The 17,013-nt window shown below is 37.4% G+C and overlaps 1 protein-coding gene and 1 long non-coding RNA gene across 2 annotated transcripts in view; one reads left to right on the forward strand and one right to left on the reverse strand.

Moving 5' to 3' along the window:
- Positions 1-7,684, forward strand: part of LOC139964555 (histone-lysine N-methyltransferase EZH2-like) — a 33,396-nt gene extending 25,712 nt beyond the window's left edge. Inside the window, exons 13-21 of the mRNA XM_071966231.1 lie at positions 160-200; positions 1,103-1,228; positions 2,573-2,686; positions 3,165-3,238; positions 3,988-4,083; positions 4,769-4,850; positions 5,247-5,327; positions 6,411-6,495; positions 7,184-7,684. Coding sequence (XP_071822332.1) covers positions 160-200; positions 1,103-1,228; positions 2,573-2,686; positions 3,165-3,238; positions 3,988-4,083; positions 4,769-4,850; positions 5,247-5,327; positions 6,411-6,495; positions 7,184-7,259 — 775 coding nt within the window. The 3' untranslated portion in view covers positions 7,260-7,684. The remainder of the gene's footprint in view (positions 1-159; positions 201-1,102; positions 1,229-2,572; positions 2,687-3,164; positions 3,239-3,987; positions 4,084-4,768; positions 4,851-5,246; positions 5,328-6,410; positions 6,496-7,183) is intronic.
- On the reverse strand, positions 7,367-13,354 carry LOC139964556 (uncharacterized). The gene is made up of 2 exons (XR_011792012.1): positions 11,220-13,354; positions 7,367-7,777 (listed from the first exon to the last, which is right to left on the reverse strand). It is a non-coding gene; the product is annotated as an uncharacterized lncRNA (long non-coding RNA).
- Between the last annotated feature and the right edge of the window lie 3,659 nt (positions 13,355-17,013).

A 17,013-nucleotide genomic window follows, 5' to 3' on the forward strand; every position in this document is an offset into this window, starting at 1 on the left:
GTAAAAATCAGTGTAAACTCATGTCAAATTAAACAGTCCTTTTTTGACCTGAGTCACTGTATAATCCACTGCCAATATTTAGTTACACCACAGAGTGGGCTACACACACCTTACCCGTATATTTTTTAGTCAAAATTGTCCTTTTTCATCCGTTCGCAGACTTTGGTCCATGCATTGCCGAAAGATTCAACTCAAGAAAGGTAAGGAACCTGTGGTCATTTAATACGACATGGCACCAATTTATTAGCATGTCAGAGAAATAGATTTTAGCCTTTATTTCTGGTCATATTTATTCGTTAAATTTAAGATAAAGTCACCCGAATTTCTGTCAACCCTACCATTTTAGTCCTCCTAGTTGAACCAGAAACGATGAAAAAAATTGCATCAACTTCAAAGGTCTGTTTAAGGTTGCCATATGATATGCGATGAAATTTTGTGGGGTGCAAACTTTCAACGTTGGACTAGATTGTCAATAATGATCGTCACCGCACGAATGAAGTGAGGTGCAGTGTGCAAAACGAAGGGCTGCATCAGCTGCAAGCTCCCCTGCAGCAAAGCTGAATCAATATCGAATGAGAGACGTTTATCTTGGCAGACCGCCAGTGCCTATAAATTGCTTGAAACTGCAAGAGCCTATCGTTCCAAACTGCTGTGACTATCGTTTGAGACTGTACAGCACAAATATTACATATATTTATTAATATTTCACTGTATGGCACAAATATTGCATTTATTTATTAATATTTCACTGTACTGCACAAATGTTACATTTATTAATTAATAATTCACAGTACAGCACAAATATTGCATGTATTTATTAATAATGCTATGTAGCCCTGTCAGTGTCTTTGACACAATTTGGTAATGTGTGTGTTTGGAAGAAACACCACCACTTAACCCCCCACCCACCCCACCTCGTAAGGTTTTAACGTCTAATATGACTTTGATGCAAGAATTAAATCTTTAAAGAAATAGTATATGTAATTATTCAAAGAACAATATTTTCTGTGACAGGAGGATATCGTAGCGCACATCAGCTGCTATAGACTGAAGGACACATCTCTCATTTTCTCCTGTTTCTCCCGTTTCTCATTTGTCGCAGATAACTCCGCCAGCCACGTCTATAACTACCAACCTTGCGATCATCCGGGCAAGCCCTGCGATTCCGATTGCACCTGCGTTATGCTTCAGAACTTTTGCGAGAAATATTGCCAGTGCTCAACTGAATGTAAGTACATGGAGGAACATTCCATATTGATGTGCAGACAAACAGATAGACAGACAGACAGACAGACAAGCAGACAGACAGATAGATAGAAAAACACGGGAGGGTGGAATTGTATATCATAAATTGGAATTATTTAGCGTTCAAACTTTGTGTAACAATTTCGAAGGGTCTGAATTTCCAAGTTATAAAATTGCTTTGGTTTCTCTATCCGCCCCAAAACAGCATCTATGCTCTTGTATAGCAATCGACCAATGTGCATAGCTTTTGCGATGCGATTCTCGATAATTACTCCCTACATAGCGTAGCCTGCCTATGCAGACTTGTTTAGTGCTGTTTCAGTGAATTTGTATGAATTGATTTGCTATGTTGATGTATAACTTGGCCTTCAGTACAGAGAAAAAAAAGAAGAAGAAAAAAAAAAGGAGGATAAAGAGAGAGAGAAAAAAAACCAAGGTTGAAAAATTAATATTGCAATGAGAAGAAAAATTGATGTGAATGTCACTTGGTCTATATCTGTCAAGGACAAACTTGTATTTTAATGAAACCAGCTGTCAACTTTTCAACTACTTATGGGGAAATAATTGATTGATAAAGTCATCTATGAACATCTGCTTTCCCTTAATAACGATTCTATTATCCCATCTGTGAAACGGAGGAGAAATCTGCTGTTGACTTCACTCGTCACTTACCTATCTCCTCACAACATTTCAACAATCGCTCTACCATGTCTAGAGTGACCTGGTAACCTTTGACACGGAACTCCCATGGTATGATGTTTATTCTTTGGCTACATATTGCGGCGAAGACTTAGAAGAAAATGTCAATAAAATGAAATGATGTCATACTTTTTTTTTTTTTTTTTCTGATTGATACATAAATTTCTCTTAATTTTTTTATACTCCATGTTGAGATTGATTTCAAAAAAAATTTTTGAATTTGCAGAAGTGATCTGTTGTTATTGTTAATTGTAGAGTTTATAGAGATTTTATCATATTTGGGCATAAATTCAAAGGAGGTTTAAACCCTTCAACACCTCCATGTTTTTGATGAATACTCATAGGGGGTTAAATTTGACAGGTTAACAGCTGCAATAATAAAAAATGGGGGTTTGAACTTGGTGTCTCTTTTCATGTGTCCGTATCATATTTTAGACCAGAACTGATGACCTTTGACCACCAAAACTCATCTATTGTACTGATCGAAAGAGGGTGATATTAATTTACAGCCAGAAAAGTATTTTTGGATTTAAGTTGGGAGACTTCCATATCATATTTTTTACCATCTGCAGGAGTCATGTTTTTAAAAAATTGTTTTTTTACCCAATCTCTCTTTTTCATGCGGCAGGTCAGAATAGATTCCCAGGGTGCAGATGTAAGGCCCAGTGTAACACCAAACAGTGCCCTTGTTACCTTGCTGTCAGAGAATGTGACCCAGACCTCTGTCAGACCTGTGGTGCTAGTAAGTCATTTTGATATAATGCATGGTGTAACACCAATCACCTCTGTCAGACCTCTGTCAGACCTATGGTGCTAGTAAGTAATGCATGGTGTAACACCAAACAGTGCCCTTTTGTTACCTTGCTGTGAGAGAGAGTGTGACCCAACCCAAACCTCTGGAAAAATACAAAAAGTTTAACATGTTTAAATTTCTTTTCTTATAGTTATCTTACTTTTTATCAATGCCAAGTTACTCCATTGCTTGGAAAAGCAAATCATGTAGGTTAAATTTTGTGAAACACTAATCATTAAAGTCAAATTTTTAAACTGTTAGGTTTTGAGAGGGTTCATCACCATGGTTACAATTTTTATGACCATTGATGCTACATTAAAGCAACATAATTTAAGGAGTATTGTAAAAGTCTTCAACGGAAAACACTTTTCATATTTGAAAAAAATCTTGGCATCTTTGATGAATTTGTTTCATTCGTTGTTTTCAGGTTATTTTCCAGAGAATTCTAGCAGTGAAACCATCTCATGCAAGAATGTATCCCTCCAAAGAGGCTGGAAAAAGGTACAGTTTAAAAAAAAATGTTGTTTCTAAAAAGTTCAAAGTTACATCACTTGAAAAGTTAGCAAATATTTTTGATCACTTTCATTATCTGTTTGTGACCTATTTCTTGAAAGTTTTCTTAACATCTGCTCCACCCATTATGTTAAAGGTTATTAATTTCAGTCACAAAGTTGAATATCATAAAAACTACTAGAGATTTTTATAAGTACTTTTCTAGAAGTGCTGTTACTCCATATTATTCCCAGTATTGGGAGGATTACTGAAATAGACAAACTTTTATGTGTGTTATTTATACTACTTTGAGAGAAGCATTAAAATGCTTCTTGAAGTTTGAGCATGGGTTACCATTATCTAACATTTCTAGCATATTTGTGGGGCAATACTGGGTGACTTTCAGTGTTAGTACAGGAAATATTGTAAACAAAGAGAAATATTGTAATTCTTGTGTTTTTGGAATGTTTTTACAAATCACGACCTGGCAGGTTGTACCTTGTTCTTCGTCACAGTTTTTACCAGCTTTGTGAGAAGATATACATTGGACATTGTTCGGTCAAGAAATGTTAAAAGATGTCCAAAGATGAATTCATCTAATGGTGATTCAACCAAACTAGCTAATGTCATAGTCAATCCCAGTTGGATAGAGTGGACATGTCCATTAGGCTAAAGTACGAATCTACAGTGTTAATAACAGACAATTGTTTGCCCTAAGTTTCAATTGCTTTTTATTCCTTTGTTTCCCCATTTGACAGCATCTTCTACTGGCCCCATCAGATGTCGCAGGCTGGGGAACTTTCATTAAAGATTCCGCTCAGAAAAACGAATTTATTTCCGAATATTGCGGCGAGGTACAAATAAGTCGTATTTCTTCCTTTGAATGTGTTGCCTGTGGTTACAGCCTCTAATTTTGCCATGTTTGTAATACTAGTCATTAACATTTCTTGATTGGGGAGTGGAGGGGAGGGGGAGGGGGAGGGGGGGAAGTGAGTGGTCTATTAGGGGCCTTGAAATATGTATAAGATAAAGAATAATTTATTCTCATTTTTATAATATAATAAAGGACACAAGAAAGGGATTCTGGTGTTATAATAGTCCTGTGCCCCCTGCCTGACTCTTTAACTTGCCCTAGGCATTAACTAACACTCGACATGTTACCACGTGTCTGATGTTAATAACGAGTCATCGTTTCCATAACTTACACTCCATATGTTTATTTTACTGATATTTATTTTAATTTACTGATGTTCATAAGGAGTCATCTTTTCCGTAACTTACACTGGATATCTTACCACCTGTCGGATGTTCATAACGATTCATCGTTTCCAGGTTAAGAACGCTCAATTTAAGCGGGACAAACTATACCATATTAACATCCTGTGGAGCTATAAAGGTACCATATTCATCCCCTACCCCTCATTCTCCCCCCCCCCTTGTGCAGCCACAACCATAAAGTAAAAGTTGAAATGTTCTTGTCTTTGGGTCAACAGTGATATATATTCTACATCGGTAATAAATTATCTCTGTTCTTCTTAGATCATCTCTCAAGACGAGGCAGACCGGCGAGGAAAGGTGTACGACAAATACATGTGTAGCTTCCTCTTTAACCTAAATAATGGTAAAAATCAAACTCTTTCCTTTCACCATTTGATTATTTTCAAGATGTGTGTTTTTTTAATTCAAGTGAAAAGTATGGGGGTTGAGGGGGGGTGGCACTGGGGAAAATAGAAAGAGATTAAGTAGGTAGGGAGGCCACTATGCTCCTTTAATGCTTGCATTTCCCAGAACTTACCATCTTCATTCTACTTTGCCCTTAACAGACATATTCTTCTCTTACACTGTTCTCCTTCTGCTCTGTAGTTGAAATAATTTATGCATCATAATTTTACTAGTGAATGGCAATCTACAGTTTTGTCTCCTAAATTCCCTCAAATAATTATGAAAGTATATCAATATCTATTTCTTTCATTCTTTTCTAAATTAATTCTGTAAAATATCATTTTTTGACCCACAGATTTTGTAGTTGATGCCACTCGTAAGGGAAACAAGATTCGTTTTGCCAACCACTCTGTGAACCCAAATTGTCAAGCTAAAGGTATGACATTAGCCATTTTCCCTAAAATTTGAACGCAGAGCGCTTTTATCCAATCAGAACTTCTGTTACACAGCTAGTTGGGACAATTTCCTAATGCTAATACCTCTCCAAACTGTACTCCAATATCATGCTCTCAAAGCACTGGTATTGTCAGTACATACAGTTCCTTACCTTGATCTGATAGAAACATGATATTCACACTGCTCGTACTGCCACTACGGGTGCTCTGAAGCGGAACATTCCACTACAGTATAGAACAAAATTGTCCCAACTGGATTTTTTACATCATAAAGTTATAAATATTCATGATGAAAAAAACTTTGACAAGCCAGTTGGGAAAATTTTGTAATGCTAACACCACTGTATACTGTCTCTTCTTTCATGCATCAGAGCACTCATACTGACAGTATGAACAGTTCCAAACCACATATACAGTAAATAGGATATTTCATACTGCATTAAGTGCATTAAAGCATGGCATGAAAGTACAGTATATAGAAAGTTGTAACAACCTGGTGCCTTTTGCAGTCAATTTAACAAATAAGTCCAGTCAAAAACATCCCTACATTGCAGATGTTGACAATTGAAGTCTCCGATGTGGGTGTACAAAAATTCTGTAGTTTGGGGAATAAAATTTGCAAAGAAAAACATATATCAATGCTAGATTCAAATCTTCTTGAATTTCAACATTGGAGTTAGATGGTGAACTTTCTGACTTGACCTACTTGGATAGGGGAGGTCTCTGAACCTACAAAGCAGACAAAATTGTGGCTCGAAGCAATTCCTAAAGTCTTCAAGCGTACTTTCTGCCATTTACATGCAGGGTTAAGGTTCGTCGCCAGAAACAATTTGTGACATTCAACGTAGTAAAAGGTTAATAACAAATGTTTCAGGAAAATATGGGGAAAACAAGAATCCTCTCAATTGGCAATAGACACAGTTCACAATTTGTGTCGGAATTCCTGATTGAAACCAGCAGGACACAATAGTCCTAAATTTCGGGTAACTGAACCGCCCTCCCCCCCCCCCCCTTCATATCAACTGGTCATAATTTTAATTTACGATGATTGTTCTCTTCCGTAGTTATGATGGTGAATGGCGATCACCGTATTGGTATTTATGCCAAAAGAAATATTCAAGAAGGAGAAGAGCTCTTCTTCGATTACAGGTCAGTCGTTAAAATTACATCTTACGGAATGACTTTTCCTTCAAATAAACTACAATAAAACGTGAAATAAGATTTCGTCACAGAATGGAAGTAATAAAAGAAGCTTTTTTGAGGTTATTTACTAGTTCTCAGAAAATGTTTTCTCTTAGCTTATCTGACTTATTTTATTACACTCAGTTTTAAAAAAAAAAAAAAATTTTCAAAATTTTTTTATTTTACTTTGCTGATGTTAGATCTCCACACCTTTCTGTCTTTGTCCTTCTCCAATTTATTCCCTACCCCCTTCCCTTAATCCTCTCTTTGTCCCTCCACTGTTTATCTCCTACCTTTCCTCTTCCCCTGTTGGTTTCTTTCTTTCTTCTCTCCATCCCTTGTCTACTAGCCCCCTTTTGTGTTCACCGTGCTCATTAACCTGTCTGTATTCTGTGCATGTTTTTGTCCCTTCTGTTACTGTTACTTGTCATTTAGCTTTTGAAGAAGATCCTGCTAGGATCAAAACGTCAGGCCAACTTACATTTACACATTCTCCTACACAGGCTCTCTAGTGGATAAGCAGTTTTCTAACAGTTTTATTTTAAATTTATTTTTATTTTAGATATGAAATAGTTTACCTGAGTTACAATGTATATTTTATATCTCAGGTGATGGAATTATGCCTCATCTCTGTACCCCCTCTTTCTCTCTCTAGATACGGTCCAACAGATGCACTGAAATATGTCGGTATCGAAAGAGAAATGGAAGTCCCTTACATTGCTGGGAAATAAACAATTTCCAAAGAAGATCCAAGAATTCACTGGAATGGAACACAAAGAGAGACTCAGTAATAAGTTACTTCCATTTCTCTCGCCAAGTTGCTACAAGAGGTTGCAAAATTCATCATCTTTAGCTTAATTTATAACGAAGAATTCTCTGCAGAAAAACTCCAACTAAACAGGCTTAGTCAAGCCTTGTTCCATCTGGGAGATATCGTAGGTTAAAGGTCGTTCCTGGGAGCTGTCATTATGTAATCTGTGATGTCATACTGCCCTCTAGATTCTCAAATCTTGGAATTGAACAAGTTTGTTTTCATCTTCAGTTTTCAAAGTAGGAATGTTAATATTGTTGACATTGAAACCAATTCCATCACTTAGGTAATGTTTAAGAGGTTGAATAATTTTGATTCATTGGGAAAACCCTTTCCTCCATTACCAAATATAAACATAATAAATAAATAAATAAAATAAACAAACAAACAATTGAATCACACTTGGCTCGATGATGTCATATTTAGACTTGATCAAGCCTTAACATAACATAACATAACAATTAATATTTATATAGCGCTATTCCATCTAGATCATAGCGCTTGTGACACAGACACAACTTAGCATGGAAATAGGTGAGTCTTAAGATTACTACGAAATTGAGAGATATTGTCAGTTTCTCTGATAGTACGAGGGAGATTGTTCCATGACTGTGGACCGGCTACACTGAACGATTTCTGACCCAAGACCTTGTTCGTTCTAGGAACATTCAAGCGGGTTATGTCATGAGTAGAGCGGAGAGTTCTTTGGGGAGTATAAGGTGACAGTAGATTGGATAAATAAACAGGTGCAGTATTGTTCATGGATTTAAAGACATAAAGACAGAGTTTAAACTGAATCCTTTCCCTTATTGGCAGCCAGTGGAGTTCTTTAAGTGTTGGAGTAATGTGATCTCTCTTGGATATGGAGCATACCAACCGGGCAGCATTGTTCTGCAATCTCTGAACTCTGTCCAATTCATGTTCCGTAGCACCAAAAAGAAGAAGATTTCCATAGTCGAGACGAGAGATGACTAAAGCCCTGACGACATGATGGAGAGTTTCTTTATCAAGATATCTCTTTATTCTCCGGATGTTTCTTAACTGGAAATGTATTGATTGACAGAGGCTAGATATTTGTTTAGTCATAGTCATATTTGCATCAAAAATTATGCCCAAGTTCCGAACCGACTGTGTTGGTTCAATATGTGCATCACCGATTTTCAGTAACACAGGTGGCAGTTTCTGAAGAAAATAGGGTGATCCAAGCACAATGAACTCTGTTTTGCTCTCATTTAATTTTAACTTGTTGCAAGACATCCACTCTTGGATTTCAGCAATACACAGTTGAAGCCTCTCAATAGCATGCTGCCGTGCACCTGGTATTTTTGGGTCAAAAGAACAGTACAACTGTGTGTCATCTGCATAGAGATGAAAGTCTAAGGCATGACGACGAATGATTTTACCGAGAGGGAGTGTGTAGATTACAAACTTTAAGGGGCCAAGGATAGAGCCTTGTGGCAGTCCATACTCTAAATCAACAGGATCAGAGTAGTTGTTGCCAATGGAAACACGGCTTTGTCTATCAGACAGGTAGGATTTGAACCATTGGAGGGCAATCCCTGATATTCCCAACTTTGTATTCATTCTCTTAAGCAGTACATCATGGTCTATAGTGTCAAAGGCGGCGGACAAGTCCAATAACACCAGAAAAACAACATGAGACTTGTCCATCGCCTTAAGTACATCATCTTTAACCCTCAAGAGTGCTGTCTCAGTACTGTTATGTGTCTTATATGCAGACTGGTACGGCTCGTCGAGATTGTGCAGAGATATGTGCTGTTTCAACTGTGTGGCAACAGCTTTTTCAATGAGCTTTGCCACAAATCTGATATTTGATACAGGACGATAACTACTTAAAGCATTGTGATCCAAGGAAGGTTTCTTCAAAATTGGCGATATTATGGCTTGACCAAGAGAATTTGGAAAAATGCCGGATGAGAGAGATGCATTTATGATTGAGGTAAGTGCAGACAACATGATGTCTAGATTTTGTTTTAGTAGCCACGTAGGAATGGTGTCAAGGGTGCATGATTTACTTGCAAACCCCTTCACTAATTTCCGTACATCCTCCTCTGAAATCTGTTCAAATTCATTAAACATTTCCAAGTCGGTAGGCTGTTCATTGATCTCATTGGTAGCCTTATCATTGCCAGGCAGCTGCTCATCAAGAGCATTACGGATTTTATCAACCTTGTCCTTGAAGAATGTGGCAAAGTCATTTGCCAGAAGTTGAGGTGAATCGGATTGAGGAAGAATTCTACGGTTTTTGTTGAGCAAGGAGTTTACAGTTTTAAAAACATCCTTTTTGTCAGAATTTGCAAGAGAGGACCTGTAAAACTCGATCTTACTGGCATCAATCAATTGGTTGACTCTATCCCTCTGATTTTCATAAGCCATACGATCGATCTCAGTACCCGATTTGCGCCATTTTCGCTCAAATTTCCTTCTCAAACGTCTTTCAACACTGATATCACGATTATACCAAGGTTGCTTGGGTCGTAACTTATGAGACTTGGTTTTGAGAGGTGCGTGCTTGTCGAGTACAGAAGTGATGGCTGAATCAAAGCTGGTCAGCAGTTCCACAGGTGACTCACTAGATTGTACTTCACAAAATTTAGATGCAAGGTCTTTTTTAAAAGCATTGTGGTCCATACGCTGGAAGTTTCGGCAAGTAGTGACGGAGTTTAGAGGCACAGATTTCTCTTGGTTTAGCACACAATGAATCATGTGATGATCAGATAAAGAGCTAACTTTCACCTTAAATTCATTGATTAATTCATCATCACAGCGTGTTATGACAAGATCCAGAGTATGTCCAGACCTATGTGTAGGCTCAAGAATGTGCTGGTACAAACCAGAAGAAACAAGAGTTGCGTTAAATTTCCTAACAACTGGGTGATCAGGCTTGTCAACATGGATGTTGAAGTCACCTAGTATGAATAATCTGCTTGTTAAAGATGATATGTTGGTAATAAAGTCATCAAATTCTTCTAGGAAATCAAAAGTTTTCTTTGGGAAAGGATCAGGGCGATAAACGACAACATATGTAATACCATTTATCGGGTCTGTGATGCAAACATATTCAAAGGTATGAGCAATCAGATTAGGTTTGAATGTCCGAAATTTCATCGCTGTTTTATAAACTATCGCAATACCTCCGTGGTCATCAGTACCTCTTGGATAATTTAAGAAGGAGTATGTTGGTGGTGTGCATTCTCCAATGGTAACAGCATCATTTTCATTCAACCACGATTCTGTTATGCACATAACATCAATATCATGCTCAATTAGGTAGTCACTTAAAAATGTGGTTTTATTTCCGACAGACCGGATGTTCCAAAGGCACATTGTAACCTTTTTCTTGATGGTAGTTGTGTTTGTAGGAGTTGAATTGCGGACAGTTTCTAAATTTGTGGATTCCAATGTGAAATTTGGAATATGTTTAACTTTCCCCCTATTTCCACGATGTGTTGGATGTCTGTTGTTTATACCAAGAGTCACTAAATGTCTCCACAAAGTGTTAGAAACATGGGCTTTGGCATTCACATTTAGATTTATATGGAGTAACTGTTCCGTGGTGTAAGAGTATGTAGGTCTTGATTTGACTGAAGTAAGAGTAGGTGCTGGTGTAACATCAGGACCGGGGTTTGGATGAACGTCACCTGCCTTGAGGAGTTGGAGCTTGAAAGTCACTGTGGAGTTTGAATAAAGTGCAATATTTCTACCAAGAAATTTGTGATGATCAAGTTTACTATTGAAGTAACTAGTACCATTGGTATTCACATGTAGTAGTACATTACACTGGAAGATAGTGCAGTGTAGTAGGATGCACACAACAAAAGCCAACTTGGTGTAAGCCATTGCCTTGTAAGCCTTAAGCCTTTAGCCTTGTGTGTGAATAAAAACATAAAATCATTGATATATCTTAGTGGAGTGTTAGCTCAGTGGTTAACGCCGGTGCCTTTCAATCGTAAGGTCCCGAGTTAGAGTCACTCCAAGATTAATGTATGTCGTCCAGTTACAGAGTTGTTGGCAATTAACAATTCATAATCATGGACGTTAAATATGAATCTAAGAGACTTCGGTCAGCTTGCGGCTTTGATAAGCCAATGAGGCTTCTTCACGAGTTCCTGCTTACAGGAGGATCTAAAATACATATCTTAATGCACTAAGATTTTTCATTGCTGGAATTTAGGGAATATCACATAGACCAGTACTGACGGTTGGGTTTGTCTCTCCTTCGAAAGCAACTTTCACAAGCGGATATATTTTCACTGCTGGCCATGTTATTTCTTGGGCAAGTTTTTTTGTAGGTGTCCAAGTAAGAGGGCAAATTGTACATGGTAATGTTAACTATGAGCTTTGAGCCTGAGAGGAATACAAACAGTTTATTGTAAGTAACCTCATTTAAAAAAAAAAGGAATTTGAAAAGTTAGAAAAGATATTTTGCTGTATCTTGAATGTTAGAATAATGACAGCACTCATCAGGCCAATGTTTTGAATTTGAATTACATTTATGGGGCAGATATAAAGGACCGGAGATTCCATGCCCGTGGTTCTTTTTGAAAAAGTTTTCAGTGCCTTATTACGTATTTGAGAAATGCAACATCACAATACTATAACTAACGTGATATGAACTGCGTTATTTAAACATGAGATGTGAAATTCACAAATAGATCTGGTTAAGTCCTCTGAATTGCTCTTTAGTTTGTAAAGCTCTATGCTCTCACCAAAACATACAGAAACTTTACTTGCGAGTATATGTCTATGAATACAAGCAAATGGAATATTTGACAGTAGGGAAAAAACTTTAATCTCAAATTTACCTGGCACCTTGACGGCCTTTCATTAAAAGGATAAGTCCAGAGGAAAATCTTGAAGGTTACAAAGTAAAGCCATTTTGTCATGTCTGCATTTCCAATGCTTAACCTTGGGGTACACAATTTGTGGCCTGCCTCAGATTACATTACTAATTTAATATTCAAAATGATTATGATTATGATATAGATCACTTAGGGATATGACTAAGATAATATTTATGCAATTATGTATGGATATGTTTTTGTAAAAAAAAGTTTTTTTTAATGAATTGCACAGAAATGATGCAAAAATTCCAAACACAATGCAACATAAAGCTTGAGAGCTTTCGTAAAGAAGAGAAAATTATTTTTCCAGTAGTGAAAACCCTCACTTCTTCATGAATAACCAGGTTTGGGGGTTCTTTTAACATATTTCGGCTGCAGTTCTGAGTACTATTTGTCCATTATTAAAATTTGAAGTTTTGCTTTCAATTCCATTAATTTCTGACTTTTTTCATTTTTTTTAAGTTTCCACTTTTGTGAAATTCCTTGGAAAAGTATGAATCCAACAATTTTGTATTTCGTTCACACATTTTGTAAAGTTCTTTCTCATGAATACAAACATCTCACAAGAAAAAAAGGAATATCTGAGCTTCTTTCCTTTGACTTTATGTGTACTTAAAGGGTGTGAAGACTCGCGCAAAAAGAAACGTCTAATGCCGGTAATCTGACCTAGTTTCCAATGAGGTGTAACAGAAGTGTTAGACACCACCATCTATCCCAGAAAATAAGCACACAGCTTGCTACCTTCGGTAATTAGACACTAGTGTACAGTCAGTACATACAGCTGCGGTCAATACCCACAGCACAGTGTACAAACGATACAGCGATGGACATCTCAGGTCCAGATAAAAGATAACAAGGTATCACGTTTCATTACTGTCTGCATTTTGTAGCGAAAAGCAGAAAACTTCACTTGCAAGCAACGGAAAGTTAACTTTTTCAGAGGGCGGCACGCGGTTTGGGGCGAGTCTTTAATGACTTTAATGCCTGCCAACATCTCATGATAACACCAGACTGGCAAGAAACAAGACAGTAGGTTTGTTATCATCTCTTGTTATGAAACAGTTACAACAACCTCCTTATCAATTATTACAGCTAGTTGCATTATGGCTGTCAGTCTGTGGCAAAATATTCAAATTTACCTACCCGTAGATCTGTGACAGTCAAGTGCAGATCAGGTCAAAATATCAAAATGTTGTTTGTGGTGTTACAACTTGCTCTCCTGCACATTACAACAATGGTCTAGAGTTTAAAAAAAAGGTCAAGGGATCATGAGCCATTTGGCTTTTGTTTTAACTTTCTTTTTTTAAATTAAAACAGCACCAATGCTGTAATAGCTCACACAGAATTGATGAACTTAATTGTAGTGAAAAGTTGATGGGAACTGTAGATGTTAATATACAGTTCAATACTGTACTGTGGTTTTGATTTATTGACCTCTGCTGACCTTTGGTCACCACAAAAAACATCAGGCCTATTATAGATTAACCTAGAAAATTGTGTCCATGTGATTGCAATTAAATCCATGTTTTTCACATTAAATGTTGACTTGGTTCAAAGTAAAACCAACCCTCAGGAATCTATCAAGTTCTACTCATCAAACAGTACACTTGCAAACCCTTGAATCAACATTTGTTTCAAAATTTGCAAAATGTTCCACCAGTTTATACATCTTAGCACCCTCCATTTTACCGAAACTTTCTCAAAGTCCCCTTACACCCCTGCTCTCGATCAAATACCCTAAATGAATATTGATTGAAAGTTCTGCATTTAGCAAAGTATAAAAGCCTTCACAATATCTACCTAACTAAACAAGATGGTAGAGAGACTCACTGATTCCTTGCCACCGTTTATATTTCAATTGTGCACGCAATCGTTCTGGCGTGAAGCTTTACCTTTCGAGTTGTTGCTATTACAAGGTTTTCTGAATTTGACCTCCAGTGACCTTTGACACCTATGAAAACGAAAGGGGTTTTGTACTCTCCAAGGTGAAGTCACGTACTGGGTTTGAAGTTCATCCAAACTTTGCTTCTGAAGTTATAGTTTGAAAAGTTTTCAGACGTTGACCTCTGGTGACATGACTACCGCAAATGACGAAAATGTTGTCCTACTCACTAGGATGTATCCATGCACATACCAAGTATGGAGATGAACCACCATGTATGTTTTAGCTTAGAGAGTTCACAAGCCAAGGTGTTACACACACATGCCATCACATAGATTCCTTCTGCCTTCAACAAAACTAGGATTGATGAATAATAATAATAAATCGGTGGTACATAATGGGGTGGGGAGGGATTGTAGAGAGATTGTTACTTTCAGGAATTTGTAAAACCCACATATTGCAAATAAACAAACAAATCAAAAGGAATTCTGGCAAAGTATGCTCGCACCCTGTTACTGAAATATAAACACTTGCAAGTGTATGGTACAATGCTGGTCTTTTCTCTAAACGTTTCTATGGGTATGTATTTCTCAAAAGTTACTGCGGCACAGCAATAAGGGCTCTGTGAACTAAAGAATTAGACAAACTCTTTTAGACTGAGATGACTGTCAAACCCCTACCAGATGAAGTTTTTTATCTTCTGCTCATCTCCACTTTCCATTCTGAAGTTGGAATATTAGAAACGATCATTATTTCTCAACAGTTACAGTGGTTAGTGCTGTGTACTTGAGACAGGCAAACTCCATGTCTTGGGTTCAAACCCAAGCTGAGGCAGCTTTTTAATTTTTTTCTGCTTGTTCTCTTTCCATTCTGGAGTTTAATATTAGAAACAATCATTATCTCTCAACAGTTATAGTGGCACAGTGGTTAGTGCTATGTAACTGGGACAGACATGCAAACTCCATGTCTAGGGTTCAAACCCAAGCTGAGGCAGCTTTTTGATTTTCTGCTTGTTCTCTTTCCATTCTGTAGTTTAAATATTAGAAACGATCATTATATCTCAACAGTCAAAGTGGTGCAGTGGTTAGTGCTATGTTACTGGGACAGACAGGCAAACTCCATGTCTAGGGTTCAAACCCAAGCTGAGGCAGCTTTTTATATTTTTTTTCTGCTTGTTCTTTCCATTCTGAAGTTTAAATATTAGAAACGATCATTATATCTCAACAGTTACAGTGGCACAGTGGTTAGTGCTATGTAACTGGGACAGACAGTCAAACTCCATGTCTAGGGTTCAAACCCAAGCTGAGGCAGCTTTTTGATTTTCTGCTTGTTACCTCTTTCCATTCTGAAGTTTAAATATTAGAAACAATCATTATTTCTCAACAGCTACAGTGGCCCAGTGGTTAGTGCTATGTAACTGAGAGACACTGACAACCTCCAAGTCTAGGGTTCAAACCCCACCTGAGTCATGTCTACGGCTTAAGTCCAGCCAGAGCCTTTTACTTTTCTGTTCTTTGGAGCAGGTGGAAGTATAAAGGTAAGAAATGAAGTTAATTGGTTGGGAACCAAAATGGTGTAATCGGTTGTTCCGTAAGCCATTGCATGTTCCTGATATGGTTGGTTCAAGCCCTGATTGAGTGATCGCTGATAAAAGGAGATTGCCGGCACTGCTCTACCTGACAGGGTCTTGCCGGCAAAGGGGATACGCGGTACCCCTCTCCCTGACAAGGTTCCAAGCGGCCAATGGGATTTGCCGGTACCCCTCTCCCTGACAAGGTTCTAAGCGCCCTAGGTGAGTTGCACAGACTGTCCTCTCCCTGACAAGGATCAGTGGAGGAAATGTTTTATAAAATCTCTAAGTCCAGACAACTTGATCTTCAAATATTTGAAAAGCACCTAACATCACTGGCCCACCAAATGGTCTTGTGGAAGAGAAAAAGTTTTTGCAACACAAGGTCCCTGGTTCAATTCCAACCTCTGCTTTTCTTGTTAACATCCCCTTTTACTGGTTATTTACTTCTTCTTTTTTTGGACAATTTTTTTTTTCTTTGACAGGATTTTCGTCCACCCCAGTTAAACCCATGAACTATATCCATCCCAGTGGTCAAAATCAAAGCATGCTAATAAGTAATAATAAATAGAGGAGATAATAAAGACAATGAAATACTATCGACTTTTCTTCAAGCAAATAGCTCTGCATGATAACTTTCTTAGCTAGAGTATTATACAATTCTGTGCACTTTTTTAACATTTTGGAACAAAAGCCTTGGTTTTTTGATGGGACTTTGAAAAATTATTTACTCACAATTGCATCAAAAAAGTTTCATTTGTGATCACTGTAAAGGTTACATCAATACAGATATTTGGCCTTAAGCCCGTTTCCATGTACAATTCTAGACGTACCTGTTGCAAATCCAAATTAAGAGGGCATATAATTAGATGTTCTTTCAGAAAATATCTAGATTTAATAACAAAACAGTCAAAAAAGATAGCCAATCTGAGAGGAAAACCAATTTTTAAGCTTCATAGCATGTTCTGTAAGTGATACACAGGAAATCAAACTTTTTACAAATCAAACTTTTTACAAAGTTTGTACAGTAGTACTTAACAGTAATGCTATGTGATATCATACATGCAGCATTTCGGATAGGATTATGGCAATCAATGTCCAGGTTTTTAAGAAAGAAAGGAGTGTGGTTTCATTGAAGCCCATTCCCAAGTAAGGGTAGTCTCCAAGAAAAATAAATTGTGATGTAAAATGGTGCCTTCGAGGGGCACGTTCAAACCTATAGATTAAGTCTATAATCAGATAATTAGGTCTTAAATGCAAGGTTGTGCATATAACCATGGAGGTCTGTTTTTACGTCCATGATATAACCAACTTTGAACTTCATGGGGAAGTACATCTCCTACCCCCCCGGGATTCA

The sequence above is a fragment of the Apostichopus japonicus genome, chromosome 23 (genome assembly GCF_037975245.1).
Source record: "Apostichopus japonicus isolate 1M-3 chromosome 23, ASM3797524v1, whole genome shotgun sequence".
In the NCBI taxonomy this organism is placed as follows: domain Eukaryota; kingdom Metazoa; phylum Echinodermata; class Holothuroidea; order Aspidochirotida; family Stichopodidae; genus Apostichopus; species Apostichopus japonicus.